Source organism: Aspergillus affinis (assembly GCF_023601865.1).
Source record: "Aspergillus affinis strain CMG 70 chromosome Unknown NODE_3_length_628324_cov_86_750800, whole genome shotgun sequence".
Taxonomy (NCBI): Eukaryota; Fungi; Ascomycota; class Eurotiomycetes; order Eurotiales; family Aspergillaceae; genus Aspergillus; species Aspergillus affinis.
In genome coordinates, this window is record NW_026515784.1 from 75,407 (window position 1) to 92,299 (window position 16,893).

Genomic DNA, 16,893 nt, shown 5'->3' on the forward strand with positions numbered 1-16,893 from the left:
GTAACTTACCACTCGGTGCCTCTGTGGACAGCTGCGACTCTCTCTCTGCTTCAGTGCTTGCTCTGGCTTTTTCGCCTGCGACCGTCAACCCCCCCGTCTAAGACCAAGTTGAACAAACTAACCCAACTAAACCTAACATCGCTGCTTTTCCTCACCAAATAATGGAACTTTCCCTCCACTAATCTCCCTAACCCCAGTGAGCATCGGCCGTTTCAATCTCTCTCGCTTTCTCGTTTTCTCTCTTTACCCTTCTCTCCTCTTCTCTTCCCTCCTTCCTTCACTTCCTCGCTCCTGCTCCATACTCCTTCTCCCTTTTAATTCTCTTTCCCTCGGAAACCTCGATTTTGTCTTCGATTTTCTATTCCTCTTATTATTCTTCCACATTCCTCGTTATCCCTCAATTCTTGAATTACCAACCCTCCTAGGCTGTTTCATCACCTAGAATTCTTTCTCTACTCGCCATTGTCTCTCCGTCTTTGTCCTCCACTTCTGCTACCGTGCTCGACGTACGACCTGTTTCGACCTTCCTGCTTTCAATCAAAGTATACGCTTGAGCTCATCTCTTGAAGCGGTTTGCTACGTTTTCCTGGTCACATCCGGCAATCGAGACAAATAAAACCCGTTCTTTGCAAGCCTATCCTCGGGCGTGGTCGAGCACCGGCTTTCGCGCGCAACTGCTGGTGTCTTAGACCACGAGTCTATTTGTTCGCCACGGCCCCCGAAAATGACGAGCGGAATCCCCAGAAATCGAGTGCTACCGCTATGAGTGATGTTGAGACTGTCTCCTCCTTGCCAGCTACCCTGGATGCCGGACAAAACGCTCTTGCGGTCAAGGTGAATCACCAGTCTCCTCCCCCGGGCCCTCCATCTCCCAAGAGGACATCTCCACCCCGGGTTGTCATTGGGAATGGGAAGGTCGGCCCTGTAGGGGAGGTTGATCCTGTTGCCGGGGAGGGCGATGGGCCACCGAGCCCAAAGGCTGATTCGGAGGCAGAAACCATAATACAATCCGGTCGAGAGTCTTTGTCGCCCGAGAAAAGACGAAAGTACATAAGACATGAACCGAAACGACGTGATGATGGGAATGACCGAGTGGACGCTGTGGAAAATGACCTCCCCCCTAATGGTTCGCAGGCGAGAAAGTTCGTGAATGGTGATTCCCCCAGTGAACGCGACCGTGAATCGCGCCGTATGAGCCCCTCGAGAAGAACCAAGTCCCCTTTGTCGACAGTAAAGCTAGAGAAGCCCGAGGATCCGCATTCCGTTCCGAGGAGATCTGAGCCGCCCCCTCCTGCTTTCACGGCACCCAAAATCTCGAGGAAGCGGAGCTTCAGCGAGACAGTCGACATCGAAGCTGGCCCGGGTCGTCATAGTCAATCGGGCTCAGTCCGTGACAGGGAACGAAAAGATTTGAACGGCGTGGCCTTTGCTCCTCCTGCATCCACCGATCGTTCGATATCTCCCGTCCGATCGTCTCACAAGCGAACGGCTTCTGGCCAGCAGTTGGGCGGAGGTGATTTACAGAGAAAGAAGAAGGCCCCCACGCCACTCATCACCGGCTTTCAGAGACAAAGTTCAGAAGATAGACAATCGGTCTCGTCTTCCACCAGTGGCTCTCCATTGCCCAGCGCCCAGATTCGAAAACTCGGTTCCGTCGATGGGGCTTCCGCGTCCCCTGCGAGGCCAACGGGGTACAAAAAACAGCGTGACCAGAATGGTCGGACACGCCTGGCGCGCGCCTGCGCGGCCCAAGAATTGGATGTGGCCATTGCTAGACACGCAGAACGCCCAGAGGACCTGAATGTTGCCGACAACGCCGGAAATACTCCCCTGCAGATTGCGGCCCTCGAGGGCAGTGCCCCAATAGTGAAATTCCTCTTGAATGCTGGCTGCGAGATTGACACTAAGAATATCGACAAGGACACACCGCTAATCGATGCCGTTGAAAATGGGCACTTTGATGTCGTCAAGCTTTTACTAGAGGCAGGGGCGAACCCTCGAACCGTCAATGCCGAGGGTGACGAGCCCTACGATCTCGTTCCGGCCGACTCGGAGGAATATGAGGACATTCGACGAGTGCTAGAGGAAGCAAAGGCATCCGTCAGGCCTGGAAGACGCTCGGAGGAACGCACGGGATCCGAAGCCAAAGAAGGCTCTTCTCGACGCATCTCTGCCGAAAGTGCGCGCGATTCACCTCCTGCACACAGGCCGCGCAGCCCTCCACTCAGCACCACAACCAAGCGCAAGACAGTCAGAAGCGAAGCCACTCGAAACGATTTACTGTGGACAACCGCTACCCCGGAGAACTTGCAAGCCTTCGCCGCCAAGGGTGATTTTGTCGGGGTTGCCAACATTCTGAACGTGGGGCAAAAGGCTGACATTGAATCAATGATCGCTGCCGCCAAAGGTGGCCATGACGAAGTGGTCTCCCTTCTGCTTGGCATCGGTGATGCGGATCCGGACCCTCCTCCAGTTCAAGACGGCTCTCATAAACCCGGGTACAATACGCCAATGCTCGCTGCAATCGGTCGTGGCAATCTCGAGGTTATCCGAATTTTGCTCAATCAACGACAATTCAACCCGACGAGACGGCTCTATAGGGACCGAACCTATTTCGAGCTCTCCCGAGATCGCAGGGCAGACAACTGGGAGGAGGAATTTGATCTCCTCCGAGATGCGTACGACAACTACAGCAGAGTAAAGAAACATCGCAAGCCCGACGGCCCATCACCGCGACGACCGCGCGATCGTGATATTGAGAATCGACGCCCAGGGCGCCGTGATTCCTTATCCCCTGTCGCTCGACCTCGGAAGCCTGTCGCGAGCCCAAACCATCGGGATTCCACGACCAAAGATATACTGGTGTCTAAGGAGAAACGCCGGGACAACATGGCCCATGCTAAGGAGAAGCCTACCCACCCCAAACTTTCTCATCGATCCAGCGATGGGCTGTCTAATGGAGCCGACCCCGATGGGCCTCGCACCGATCCAACCAGATCCAAGCCATCTCTAGCCACCAAAGATGGAGAACACGCTATCGTAAACCGTGGAGACGAGGCCCCCAAACGAAGACGATTAATTGCTGGACGACCACCACAAGATCGCGACCGCCGAAGGCCCAGTCTGCCATCATCTGACTCTGTTTCGGGGCGTGAGGAGAGTTCCAAACGTGTTACGCATCCCGAAAGCAGCAGTGGCAGCAAGTCCGGATTGAAGCGTGGACATGGCAGTGCAAGCCCAGAAAGGCCGCGTTCCCGCGATACAGAGCATGAGAAGCATCCCCGAGAGATCCACAAGAAGAAACGACGGGTTTTGTCTGAAGATGGGACGCCCAATATTGCGAATGGAGGCCTGAAGAAGAGCCAGCCGGCAGCGACAGGAGACCTCAAGTCATCTCGCCAGAAGGACGATGACGATCATCACTCCGACCCTGGGTTGAACGCCGCACGGGAATCTGACGCACAAGCCACGAAGCCAGTCGAACGGAAGCCCGTTAAAGAAGAGCACGAAAAGCACGAGACCCACGACTTGGATGATATCCCAATGGAGGATCCTGTGAGTTTATCCGAGAAAGCCGAAGCACAGGCGGAAGCGGAAGCCCGACGACAAAAGGAGGCCAGCATCGCGAAGCAAGAACGACTGGCGGAGGAGGCGCGCCTTGCGGAAGCCGAAAAGGCTCGTCTGGAGAAGGAAGAGAAAGAGCGGGCAGCCCGTTTGGCTCAAGAGAAGGCAGAGAAGGCCGCGGAGGAGGAGCGCAAGCGAAAAGAGGCCGAAGAACGCCGAGCCAAGCTGGCCGAAGAGGAACGCCAGAAACGCCTCGAGCAGGAACGGGCTCGGCTTGCCAAACTGCGCAGGGAGCAGGAAGAGCAAGAGCAACGGCGGCGAGACGCTCTACCTAGCAGACTTCGTGCTGCGGCCAATCTGGTTGGGTCCAACGATCCTCAGGCGAGAAGCCACATGTGGTTGAGGAAATTCATGCCCGTGGTGACCGCGGAGACGAAGCAACTCGATCCTTCCTGTTCACCCGATGTCGCGGACGAGAAATGGGTTCCAAACTATCTGGTCGCACCGATATTAGCGACTAATGACCTCCAACTTTCACAGTATGCCGGCTGGGAGAAGCGCAACGCGACGCCGACTCAGCGAGGAAATTTATGGCGTGTCACTCGGCGAATGCTCGTGCAAGCCGACGAGATGGAGTTCTTGAGCTCGTCATTTGGACAGATCATGCGGAGAGACAGCGAAGCACGCCCCAAATACTTCGACATGGAGCATGTATTCTGGGTTCGGGTATGTATATCACCAATCTATCTGCGAGGCGAAAGATGACCGCTAACCTATATCTAAAGCTCTCCGACTTCATGGATCTTGTTCCACACATTCCCCATCTGCATGGGCTCGACATTCAATTCCTGAAGATGCATATTGATCGCGAACCATCGGCGACACCCCCATTTGATCTACCGCAGCCCAACGGACATGTCTCGGTACCCCCGCCCGTGGAAGAAGGGTTTCCCAACGGAATTCAAGGCCTTACAAACGGCTATGGTCATGCCCGACCAAGTACATACGTCTAATGTTTGATACTGATACTGCATCGTTTGTTTCCCCGGCGATTTTTGAGTACAACCTGTACAGGCGGAATTTCCTTGATGTATGACTATGATACCTCAGTTGATGTGATGTGTGACGTTTCGCATGTTCGGGTGATTTGGATAGAGCAAGACTTTGACAGTCTTTCAAGTCCAGGTTTTCATTCTGTAGATGTGTTGCTGTAGACATACGGAGTACCTGTAGTTGCTGGCCAGTTTCTACCTCGATGATCTTGTCGGCTGAGAATTGATTACGGGCCGAGATCATCGTTAGGCTTGTTTGCATCAAGAATAGTCACGTGACATTTCCACGTGAGAGCTCGGGTTACATAAGCCGTAGGGCACACCACCGACGATTTAGGCGAGAAAACTCGCGGACGATTCCACACTCTTGAATTCAGCACTCCATCAACTCAACTCTTTGAGGAAAATCCGACAGGATATACCAATAGAATCAACAAAATGGTACGTTCTATGCCGTCCGCTCCATGAATCCGCGACGTCAATTCCCATGAGAAACGAGTCGATCGCGAGATCAATAACGCAGCCAAAGTTCTCCCGCAAAAAAAAAAAAAAGTGAACATGTCCCCGCTAACATTTTCACCTCTTCATACAGTCGGACGGAGAAGAGACCATTTCCAACCCCCCCGTTGCCGCCGATGAGGTCGAGGTTTCGGCCGACGCTGGCGCCGGTGGCCAGATGTCCGTTCTGGACGCTCTGAAGGGCGTTCTGCGCATCTCCCTCATCCACGACGGTCTTGCCCGCGGTCTCCGCGAGGCCGCTAAGACCCTGGACCGTCGCCAGGCTCACATGTGTGTGCTCAACGAGGGCTGTGAGGAGGAGGCCTACAAGAAGCTCGTTGTGGCCCTTTGCTCCGAGCACAAGATCCCCCTGATCAAGGTCCCCGACGGAAAGATGCTCGGCGAGTGGGTTGGTCTTTGTATGTCTCCCCTCTATTCATTTTTACCCCCGATGTTTATATATGATGGAAACTAACCGGATTGATTTACAGGCCAGCTTGACCGTGAGGGCAACGCCCGCAAGGTCGTCAACTGCTCTTGCGTCGTCGTCAAGGACTGGGGTGAGGAGTCCCAGGAGCGTTCCGTCCTCCTGAACTACTTCCAGACCGAGCAGTAAATATTTCCTCCCGAGGAAATGTTTTACCAATCAGTGTGCGAGTGTAGCTTGATCAGGACAGAATGAGAAGGCGGAGAAAGAAAGGAACATATCGAATTGATTGTGGGCTATGTTTTGGGTAATGGGATGTGAGGACTATGTTCGGATCAGAAAACTACCTGGATCCATGATCTTTTCTTCTTTTTTTCTCACTTTTTTTTCTGTGTAATCGGATCTATCAAACCACTATCTTTTTCTCTCGAGTTTCTTGTCTAGTTTGCTCTAAACGAGGACTTGAGGGGATAAAACATCTAAATAACTAAAAAATTCATGAAGTCGAGGAACCAAAATATTTTCACATTTTACTCGTAAAGTAGTAGTATGAACGTGATTGAATAAACAAATGGTATCATGTTTCCAAGTCTTGAGATACAATTTCAATTCATTCCATTGAACTCCGTATAAACTGACCAGAGAGGATAGATACCTAGGTACCCAATGCCAACTTGTACCAAACAATCCAAAAGAGTATGTAACGGGCATGTCTTACCAGAAGTGCTAAATTTGAACATGAAAAGAAATCAAAAAGGATCCCACCGGCTATGCGAATCGCAAGTCAACATAAGCAATCAATCCAGGTAGTCAATATCCCACTCGATCCATTTCCAAACGCCGAAGAACCAAGGATGCTTAGGAGCCAGTTAGCGGAAGCTGTACGACGGCCGGACCATCTTTTTGGTCTCGGGCCGCAGGGAGAGTTGTTGGTACGGGGAGCTGCCCGGGTCGTAGTAGAGACCTTCGATGTGGCCGCTCTCCCGATGGAGAGAGATGTAGTAGAATCCGGAGATGGTGAGGCCTTGTCGGGAGTCGGTGGGCGTGATGAAACAGCGTTCTATGCAATGGTTAGAGAAGACTCGGAAAACAAAATGACAAGGGAGAGAAAATGAAGCATACCTTTCCATCGCATCAAGATCCACCCCTTGGACAATTCCTCGGTAATCCATTTCCGACTGACCAGGTTCCTCGTCATCTCTTCGTCCGTGAGCGTTTTGAACGGCTGTAGCTCCCGCCAGTAGGTACTGTCGATCTCGGCGTCGGCTTTGAAGTTCTTCGTTTCTAACGTGTGCGTGTTGAAGTCAATGATTTCGCCCTCGAGGAAGGTGACAATGTGTGCGTCGTGGGACGGGGAGGTCTTGTCGGGGATATTGTACGCTTCCATAGTACCCGATAGAGTCATCTCTTGCGTATTGATGTTGTGGATAGTGACTTTCACCGGCCAGTTTTCGTCCTTGCCCGTTCCTAGGTTGTAAATATTGTTGGCCAGGTACCGTCGACCATTCGTGGTGTATACGCTGATGCGATTGCTGTTGGGGTTATTATTCTCGCCACCTCCGTTGACGATCATAGGGTCATGGGATGATGACGAAGGGCTCGGTACTCGTTGACCAAAGATGGAACTGGCACTGCTGGCAGCCCGCTGGGATCCCGAGAAGACCATGCCAGGTCGCAGCCAGGAACACATCGGGGGCGGCGCTATCGAAGCCGTGTCCAGGATAAAATCATCGTGGTCCCAGGGGAGAAAGTCGAGTTGGGCAAAGCCTCCCGCAGCGGCCGAGGTGAGGCTTTCTTCAAACGAGTTGGAGTATCGCAGTCGGTCCAGGTACTTAATCGTCTCCTTGAGACGGGGGCTTGGGGGATTCTCCATGTTGAGTTGTCGATGGGCGCTGATGCGAGCGCGCAGGTCACTGTGAGTCAGGAGTCGATGCGGTTCACCCCGACTGCTGGGCAGGAAGCGATATGCGCGGGATGCGGATGACCGGTCTCTGCTCTCCTCTGCGTCCTGAGTGCCTGCTCGTTCGCGATCTAGCAGATAGTTGTGTAGAGTGCGAGTGCGTGAAAAGCGAGGTTGTCGTCGTACGGACTGCAACAGAGTCTCCGTCGTCGGGTCATTCCAGCGGTGGGTGCCGTTGTTATCCGTAGGGTCGTCGGGCAGGGCGTGTGGATTTCGACCGACGTATTCGCGGCGCGCATGGCGTCTAGAAGCGGCGCTGCGGTCGGAGAGGCGGCCAAACCAGGAGGATATGGAGTTGGGGTCTTGGAGCGGTTCGTAGGTCAAATCATCGTCGTTGGGGTCGTCGTTAGCGTCGTCGTCGTCATCAGAGGCCGGCGCCCAACCGTACAGCGAGCGAGGGTTGGAAACCCGACTTTCGTAGTTGGGCATGTTATGATTGTTGCCGTGATGATTGGGATTCGGGTTGCTGCTGGAGGTGGCGTTGGGGGGAGACTCGCGTTGATTGCGCACGATGGGGATGCGACGGTTGATTTCGATGGAGGATCGCCTGCGGGCGGGGTTGTCCAGATCCATGGGCACGACATCCAACACGGTCTGAATCTGTTGCCGGCGTCGATGCTGACGACTGATAGACGAGATGGACGAGGAGGAATCAGGTGGAGAGCGCACACGAGAACGCAGGAAGCTCACGTTATCGTCATGGGCGTCATCGGAGGCGGGCAGCGAGGGAAGTGGGCCGGACAGTTCGTTCAGCTGCAGCGACGAGGTGGGAGGAGGCGAGTGATTCTGTATTCAAGGATCCAAGATTCGGTTAACGTCAATCATCGTCATTTTCCTGAGGGGGAAACCAACAAGGGGGGGCTTGTAACTGACCGACGGAGTGTTGACCGGAGGCATTATCGTCCTCGGTGGCGGAGGACGCCGATGGGATTGCAATCAGCGGGAGGGAATTAAACCAGAATAGAGAGAAGGAGAAGAAACAGATAAGACCGGATGAGACAGCGAGAGAGTGAATGGAAGTCGACGTGAGAAAAAAAAATAATCCAGATGGTTTGGTTGGCGGAAGAAAAGGCAAAGTGGGCGAGATTACATGATCTGATTTCTTTTGGCATCTCGCGGGATTCCCCTTCTCTTCTTCTTCTCCTTCTTTCCGTCTCCCTTTCCACTTTCCTTCCCCATTGCGGAGTCTTCCTGATGGATCCCCCCACATTCCGACCTCGCCATGTCTGATATGATCCGTCTATCTTCCACCAGGCCTCCAGTGCATCTTGACTTAGACCATCTCGATGAATATTGAATATAGACTACTTGATGTTGATAAGTTTTATGCAGGAGAAGGAGTATACAACATCGCGCTAGTCATCGCCTGTCGGGACCCCACAGCTCTGTCACCGACCTTCTCGATGCAATTCGACGATGCATCGCGATGAAGTACTCGGGAACTCGGTCTGGCCGACGGAATAAGTCCGATAAACTGGAGATCCTGCAACTGGACTTCCCCTCTATTCCTATCCTTCAAAATCAACCTTTCCAGCCCAAGTGCTTTGCAGCCAACTCCATCAATTAATTAAGCTCAGCATCGCTCTCGAAATGGTTAAGTTCAAATCCATCGAATACTTCCGCGTACTCCCTCGATGGCTCTTCGTTAAGATCATCGATGAAGATGGTCAGTACGGCTGGGGAGAAAGCTTCCTCGAAGGCCATACAGAGGCCGTCGAAGGCACCCTTAATGCTCTGTGCAAGTGATTCCAAGGATACGAGGCCGAGTCAGGTCCCGCTTTATCCTATGCCTACATGGCCGTCGAATCACCCAATTGACCACCTGCTCATAGTGACATCGAGCACATCTGGCAGATGGCCTGGCGCTCAGGCTTCTATCGCAGCGGCCCCGTCTTCATGTCCGCCATCTCCGGCATCGATATCGCCCTATGGGATCTCAAGGGCCGGCAGCTCGGCGTGCCCATCCACCAACTCCTCAGCGGTAAAATGCGGCATAAGCTGTCCGTCTACGCCTGGATTGGCGGCGACAGATCCTCCGACATCGAAGCGGCCGGCAAGGAGCGTATCGCGCAAGGCTTTCGGCCATCAAGATGAACGCCACTGAGGACGTCAATTGGCTAGATTCGCCGCGCGTGCTAGAATCGAGCGTCGAGCGTCTCAAGCCATCAAGACGCTCGGTTTAGACGCCGCCTTGGATTTCCACGACCGTCTCCACAAACCCATGGCGAAGCAGCTGGCCAAGGCCCTGGAACCGCATCGTCCACTCTTCCTGGAAGAACCGCTCCTTTCGGAACATCCGGAGGGCATCAAACAGCTGTCGGGCTTCGTTCGTGCCCGATCGCCCTAGGCGAACGACTCTTCAGCCGCTAGGACGCGAGCGTCGGTGCAGCCCGATATAAGTCACTGCGGCGGTGTTTCGGAACTGCGTCGCATTGTTCCCTGGGCCCCATCGCCCTGGCCGCTTGCATGCAGGCGGGTTTGACCACGCCAAACTTCGCCATCCAGGAGATGAGTCTGGGGATTCACTATAACAAGGAAACGGGTGAATACGACATCACGAGCTACGTGGAGGATCCTGGCGTCTTCGACGTCAAAGACGGGTACGTGGATGCGCTGACGAGGCCCGTATTAGGCATTGAGGTCGATGAGGACGTTCGTTCGTCGGTTGTCTCAGTCGACACAGCCCTGGCAGCCTAAGAAATTCTTCGGTCCAGATGGCGGTATTCGGAATGGTAGTTGTGTGTGCGTGTGTGTGTGCGCGCGCGGTCTTCCTTGGGCTCGCTACTTTGCAATCGGCTCATGTATATCAATCAAAATTCTATTAACTTGATGGGGCCTATCCATTAAGAGGGTCGACAGGGGGGGGTTCATGTATAGCATGGCTTGACCTTTCATGCTGGCAATAGGTGTATATAAAGACGGTTGACGGAGTACGTCGATCTGAACATAACCAATGTCTATTGGCTTCCAGGAATTACTCCAATGTCATCAAAAAATTGAATACATACCAGAAAAATCTATTCTATTTACTGGGTCTAGATTTACGACAAGCGCGCAACGCACCGCCCTCTATCATACCTTCTTCCGCGCCACATTACACTCGTCCGCTCGGCGAAGGCAATCCAGAATGATATTCCAAAACGCATCCAAATCCACACCGCGCGGGATGGCCACGCCCTGCATGATAGGCGACACGACCGAACGACCCAACGATCCCACCACCGCGACGTCGATTCCGTGGAGCCCGTCGGTGATAACATTGACGGCGAAGCGCTCACCGTTGCGGTCATCGAACTTCAGGGCCTGGTCGGGATGTTGCTTCGCGAAGATCGGGTTGAGCGTCGACAAGATCACCGCCACGGCGAGCGGGTCATGCAGGGGAGGACCGTCGTTCAAGCCAAACACGTTCTCGTACGTCGACGCGAAGAAGACCAGGAGGTCGAAGAGCATTTGGCGGAGGACAGTGGAGGGCGCGGACGCGTCGTCACTGCCGTGCAGGACGCGGGATTGCACGGCCGGCGAGGCTAGGACCTGATGTGTTAAGTCAAGAGTGATCAGGGTCGTCTTCGATGCTAGCACGGGGTTGGAGAAGATGGACTGCGATCCCTCGGGATCACACTATTGGAACAGCGACATCAGCCTGTCAGCAACCATCGCGCAGCAAGTGTAGGTAAGGGGTTGATTAGACAGCAATTACGCACGTAGATATTGAACTCCGCCAGAGGAGTGACGTTGCCAATCCGCGCTTCTTGACCCTTCACCCGGCTCATGGGGGCGTCGGTGAACCCCTCGCCTACGCCACCCCCCATGATACTCAGCCCCTGGATGTGCTCTGCCACTTCGGGGAAGGTTGCAAACAGCAATGCGACGTTGGTCAGGGCGCCAGTTGCGATAACCCAGGGTGTACCTTTCGGGTGCGCCAACAGAGCATCGCGCATCGCCAGGATGGGATTCTTGTCTGTTACGGGGGTTGTGCTGGGCTTGGGTAGAAGTTCCGTGCCGTCAATACCGGAATCGCCTACAAGATAGGGGGGCAAGTAAGACAGTCAGTCATGGTTTGTTCCTAGTGACAGGTACGGAGAACGAAGGGGAGTGGGATTTCTACCATGGATATTGGGCGCATGGATTGCCGGTCTACAGAAAGGTTTAGCATGTCCTGGGTAGACGGGCACCTCTGGTCGACCGATAGCCTCCAGGATCCTCGTGGCATTGACCGTGGTGTTTTCCAAGGAGGCATTTCCGTGGACCGTGGTGATTCCGAGAAGGTTCAGGGACGGATGATGGGCGGCAACGAGGATCGCAAACGCATCCTAGATAGTGTAAGATAGTTTCTTTTCCATTCCGGAGATGACTATTCTTACGTCGTGCCCTAGTAGGTAAACTGTCAGCCTTGGGGGATATGGGTATGGTCTGGAGTCTAGATCGGGATAACGAACCAGGGTCGCAATCCAGCCATAAGGGGATTGGGGTGGGATTCGAGGAGGTCATTGTGGGACGCAAGAGAATCGAGCAGGATAGAAAGAGAGAAGAAAGAAAGATGAAGGATGAAGGATTCAGAGGACAAGAGGACAGCACAGAGAAGACAATGCGGGGAGACCCAGCGATAAGCAGCGATAACGGCCGTTCCTTATCGACCCCGGGCCCTAAGCCCTAGATTCCATCCCCATGCGGACGTGCTGCGTCATCCGTCGGCGGCGCTGGGGAAACCTGCACCGCCAACCTAATCTTATGCTTCGTTTCCTTCGCGTCCCCCAGTATCGACCAACCCGGAGAGCCGGCTCCGTTTGCTTTTGTTTCTTTGTTTGTTTTCACCTCCTGCTCTCTGTTCCTATTTATAAGATCCTTCCCCGACGACTGAGATGAGATGACCAGCGACCCTCCGCCTCGCCCCGGCCTGCAACCGCTCTCACATCTTAAAGCTGGTCCGACCACCTCCAGCTCCAACTCCACGGCTCTTCCGGCGTCGTCCACTCTCCAGCTACCCTCCTCGCCAATTACTCCACGGCCTCGATTGCCCAAGGCCCCCAGCCGGGATGAACAAGCCAGTGCGACGAGCTATAAGGCAACGGTCGCCCTGATCCGACGCGTCTTGTGTCCCCAGACCGGAAACCACGGGGGAGCGTCCACCCCACAGCCTCCCGGGGAACTTCTACCCCCTCTCACAAGCTCAAACGAAATAGACCTTCAGCTCTACGCCATCATCGCCGTCATCGTCAAAGAGTTTGTTCTCGCGTGGTATTCGAAAATCACCCCGGACCAGACCCTGGTCAACGAAGTGACCCAAGTGATCGCGCATTGCACCCGCGCGTTGGAGCAGCGACTTCGAGGAACCGACGTTGCACAGCTGTTTCTGGATGAGGTTCCTGCTCTAGTCGAAGCGCATATTACCTGTGAGACAGTTACTTTTCTTTCCTGCCCCCTTCCTACGTGTCCCATCTCCGGCCCAGTCAGCGGGATGTTTATTGGTCTAGAACTGACGTCTTTTGACCCTCTTTCGTCAATGCCCAGCGTACAGAATTGCGCGAGAACAGTCTCGACTGCCCGGATTTTCTTCTTCGACGCGCGAAATTTATCATGCCTTGTACCCGCATCCGGCCTTCTCGCCGGTTCCAGATGCCTCGGACGCGGGCCTCGCGGAGCGCCAACGCACCAACGAGGCGGTATACCGACAATTGCTGGCGCAGGAAGTGCTGGCCGTTCTCCTGCCCACAGAGGATCTAGAAAATGTGTGTCTGCGAACGCTGGTGGGCGACATCGTGGCGGACCTGATTCTGGGGAACCAAATCAGCGGGAGGGTGTGCGAAGGCTGGTTTCTGTGGGAGAGTATCACAAAGCTTCTGGATGCCGTGAGACGCCAACCCGCGCGTGAGGATGACACCACCACGACGGGACCGCTTAAACATGACCAGTTACAGAAGTTTGGGCTCCTGGCGCCCAAGGAAGATTTCCAGAACCGCCATTCCTCCAAGGTCCCGCTGCCCGTGCCCGAGTGGGCGTGGAACGTCCTTCACTTCGGATATCTGGTCTACGTGACTCTACGTTTCATCGTGACGGGTCTCTTTCGCGTTGCAACCAGCTCGCCAGGGCCTTCGGGGTCGACGGCCAGCGTCGGAGGCCAGGCAGCGGAGGCGCTCCCTCCATGCAACCCTCCTGGCAAGCGCCCCGTGCTGGACTATCGACTGTACGGGATGGTCTCTCAGCTAATCGATCTCCCCAACCGGATGCCGTGGCTGGAAGGGTTACTGGCCCTGTCCCAATACCTGATCCTGGCGGGTCCAGGCAGGCTTGGTGACACCGATAGCGTCCTTGATAGGTGAGTGATTATTTTTCTCTCATTCCATTTGATTTTACCTTCTGTATTTTCTAGCCCTCCCTCTCTGTCCCTATTCTCCCCGGTCCTTCCCTCCTTGTTTCACTCCCCAGCACCAATCCCCAGGCAGATCTCAGCATCCGCGTTGTCTCCGTGACACCGGACGAAGGAAGAATCAGCGGTGGAGAAGGGGTACGGGTTCGATCTCCGAACTATGATCTACTTGCACGACGAGGGGACGGACGGACGGCACGACGGCTGCAGCATTGCTCGCATGCCGCCCCGGTCACTTGATCTGCTGGGGCCGCGCTTTCCCCCCTGATTGGTCACGGGCCTGGGTGTACCGTTCCGTACCGTCCGTGACCGGCGCGTACGGTTATATTACGGTTTGGGTATTGTCCTGACCGTACCTGCCTTTTTTTTCTCCGTTCCTCGAAGATGAAGAATGGATTGGTCGTTCTCTCTTCTCGGACATACCGACTCTCATTGAACGTGCCCATGTCGATGTGAATCGATCCACTTCAGGTTCTGGCCCGGCCCTTTCCGTCCCGTTCGACTCCAGCTTGCCTGATCATCCAAATAAAGAAAAAAAGGTTGAGACTTGAGACTTGAAAGACAAAACATGACAAAAAAAAAGAAAATGGAAAAAGCAAAGGAAAAGAGAAAAAGAAAAGAAAAAGATAAAAACTTGGCATTCTGTCACCGACTGTACAGCGTACACTTGCACTGCCCATTACCGCATGGATGAGGAGGGGAAGCGCCATCCTCTTCCCTGTCTAGGCTCTTCTCAAGGGGGTGTTGTGGTTCACAAACAAAGGCTAAAGATGAGAGGTGAAATGACTCGGGACGATCATCCAGGCATTGGTTGAGTAAACGGCCATGCGGCATTGAGCCCGCCCCGTCTTCTGCTTTCCCCTTTTTTGGGGCCAATCGACAAGCCGGCCGAGGTCGCGGCCTTCAGCGACGCTAAACCAAGGCCCCTTCTGCCTATGAGATTCCCCCCGGCCGTCGTGCCAGGAGGCCCTTTTGGACTTGTCGTCATCTTCAGCTTTGGGCCCTGCTCAATCGCACCAATCGATGGCCCAAGCTCCTGGTCTGCCCTTGAAAGCCAAGCAACGATCGCTTTTTCCTGCTTGCTCCACTGTTTTTTTGGTCGTTCCATTCTCACGTCGGTCGTTGCACGGCCCTTTTCTCTTTTTTCATTTCAAATTCTTTTGAAAATCTCAACTCAACCGCTTCTCCACAGTCCGGGGGTTTTTTTTTACCGCTTACTCTCCCTGGGCCATCTCCGTGTCTGCGTTGCGCAATTTCACTGCCAATTTCCCTCTTTCATTCCATTTATTTTTATTTTTATTTTTATTATTCTCATAGGCTAACTTGCTCTCCACCTAGGTTCCTTCACGAGACCATTCAGAATCATCTCTTTCCCCCCACTTTATTGCCCAACCTGCTTCTCGCCTCCAGGGCGACACTTTTTCCTTTGAACGCTCGTCCGGCTCAGGCCGCCGCGGGTACGAATGCCACCGGGCCTCCGACGCCGCACCTGTCTGTGCAACCTCCCTCGTCGCCTATCGAGAGGGGTTCTGTTGCTGGGAGTGGTAGCGATGCCGCTGGCGCAAGTAACGCCAGCAGTGACATTTCAACGCCTAACCTCTCAGCGACTGCGCCTTCCTTGTCGCCGGACCCACGCCCATCCGCGGCCGAAATCGCTTCCGTCAAGCGACGCTGCGCGGTGAGTCTTTTATCGCGGATTCCTCGTCCAATTGCGCGGCACTTCTTTGGTATTCCCGCCAATGGCGCCGCACACGGCCCCCTCGACGGCCAAGCTTCCAATGATCATGATCAGTCTCCCCGGCACCCGGGCTCTTCCCGAGCGTCGTCGCCTGTGCCTCCTCCCCCTTCTCATCTCACGACCACCACGACCACGACCGTTCACCCGGACGAGGATGCGCATCTTCTCGCCGCCATCGAGCACGATCTCCTCGATCTTTTCGCGGACGAGTATTGTAACAAACATTTAATTTATTCGATCATCGAAGCTATCCTGGCGAAGCTTCTCCCCGAGCTATCTGAGCGCGGTCTTACCGAATTAATGGAGGACAGGGGCGTCGCTCTAGCCACCGCCCCATGAGCCATCACCTTACGCTTACAGTACCCATTATCATCCATCCCGACAGCCTGTTCAGCGAGACATCCGCCCCCTTTAGACCGTTAGTTATGACATAGCATAGTCCTGTTCGCCTTAATCAATAATTAGAATAATGTTAATGATCCTGAAAAAGAAAAACGAAGGAACAAAATCTATTTCGCTTATAGCGCTTGAGGATCTTCTTTTGGAGGCAGGTAGTACCGTAGGTAGTAGCCGGACATGGCCGTTGAGATCTTCCTTCCTGATCCTTCGAGGCTCTTAGTTCATTAGTAGTGTATGTGAGAATCCAATTCCACGTATTACTGTGTATATAGTAATCTTCCCCGTAAGAGTAATTATAGTAGAGCACGGAGTAAAGAAGGTATAGTACAGTAGAGCATCTGGATCCGGCCGAACTGAGTGCTCCGGTTACCGAGACCCTACCTCCCGAATTAGGATCTACCTACCTACCTAACTATCTACTCCGTACCCGTACCCCTATAGAGCATGGATTAGATAGAGAGATCTTAAGGTAGTTAGTTAGTTAGTTAGTGGTATAGGGTGTACGTATACACACCCAGTCCGGAATAGTAGGCCATAAACTTGCGGAGGGTAACTAGTTAACTATATAACCAACTACTATACTGTACACAGTAAGTAGTACAGTATGTACATACATCTAGATAAGGTCGCCTATCCTGAGTAGGGCAAGACAAGCGATAGATAATATTAGCAATTATACGCATTATAATTAATATTAGTATAATAGTAATGATGACGATAGTAATAATCGCGAGAACAAAAACAAAAACAAAAACAAAAAATAAGTAAATACGGAATACTACTGATCACTCTCACCCAGTGGAGAAGTGTAATCAAGACCTACAGTACATCATACCTTGATAACTAAGAAAACAAAAGGGAAAATAAAAAAAAAGAAACCAAATGGATCTA

At 53.5% G+C, this 16,893-nt stretch overlaps 6 protein-coding genes across 6 annotated transcripts; 4 read left to right on the forward strand and 2 right to left on the reverse strand.

The window, feature by feature from the left end:
• Nucleotides 1–762: 762 nt before the first annotated feature.
• Nucleotides 763–4,577, forward strand: KD926_007005 (putative histone deacetylase complex subunit (Hos4); the record flags this gene model as incomplete). Its single annotated transcript, XM_053100371.1, has 2 exons — nucleotides 763–4,290; nucleotides 4,350–4,577. 2 exons carry the CDS (start codon nucleotides 763–765, stop codon nucleotides 4,575–4,577), a joined length of 3,756 nt encoding a protein of 1,251 aa, XP_052960685.1.
• Nucleotides 4,578–5,054: 477 nt separating this feature from the next.
• KD926_007006 (40S ribosomal protein eS12) lies at nucleotides 5,055–5,730 on the forward strand (the record flags this gene model as incomplete). The annotated part of the gene is made up of 3 exons (XM_053100382.1): nucleotides 5,055–5,057; nucleotides 5,209–5,533; nucleotides 5,606–5,730. 3 exons carry the CDS (start codon nucleotides 5,055–5,057, stop codon nucleotides 5,728–5,730), a joined length of 453 nt encoding a protein of 150 aa, XP_052960686.1.
• A 680-nt stretch (nucleotides 5,731–6,410) lies between these two features.
• On the reverse strand, nucleotides 6,411–8,398 carry KD926_007007 (GID4/VID24 family protein; the record flags this gene model as incomplete). The annotated part of the gene is made up of 3 exons (XM_053100392.1): nucleotides 6,411–6,601; nucleotides 6,664–8,287; nucleotides 8,375–8,398. 3 exons carry the CDS (start codon nucleotides 8,396–8,398, stop codon nucleotides 6,411–6,413), a joined length of 1,839 nt encoding a protein of 612 aa, XP_052960687.1.
• Nucleotides 8,399–9,091: 693 nt separating this feature from the next.
• KD926_007008 (D-galactonate dehydratase) lies at nucleotides 9,092–10,198 on the forward strand (the record flags this gene model as incomplete). The annotated part of the gene is made up of 4 exons (XM_053100403.1): nucleotides 9,092–9,237; nucleotides 9,334–9,501; nucleotides 9,623–9,827; nucleotides 9,872–10,198. The coding sequence occupies 4 exons, from the start codon at nucleotides 9,092–9,094 to the stop codon at nucleotides 10,196–10,198; spliced, it is 846 nt and encodes a 281-aa protein (XP_052960688.1).
• Nucleotides 10,199–10,573: 375 nt separating this feature from the next.
• On the reverse strand, nucleotides 10,574–11,989 carry KD926_007009 (uridine-cytidine N-ribohydrolase; the record flags this gene model as incomplete). The annotated part of the gene is made up of 5 exons (XM_053100414.1): nucleotides 10,574–11,119; nucleotides 11,203–11,519; nucleotides 11,607–11,811; nucleotides 11,863–11,870; nucleotides 11,938–11,989. The coding sequence occupies 5 exons, from the start codon at nucleotides 11,987–11,989 to the stop codon at nucleotides 10,574–10,576; spliced, it is 1,128 nt and encodes a 375-aa protein (XP_052960689.1).
• A 376-nt stretch (nucleotides 11,990–12,365) lies between these two features.
• Nucleotides 12,366–15,942, forward strand: KD926_007010 (PXA domain-containing protein; the record flags this gene model as incomplete). The annotated part of the gene is made up of 3 exons (XM_053100426.1): nucleotides 12,366–12,891; nucleotides 13,010–13,814; nucleotides 15,204–15,942. 3 exons carry the CDS (start codon nucleotides 12,366–12,368, stop codon nucleotides 15,940–15,942), a joined length of 2,070 nt encoding a protein of 689 aa, XP_052960690.1.
• Between the last annotated feature and the right edge of the window lie 951 nt (nucleotides 15,943–16,893).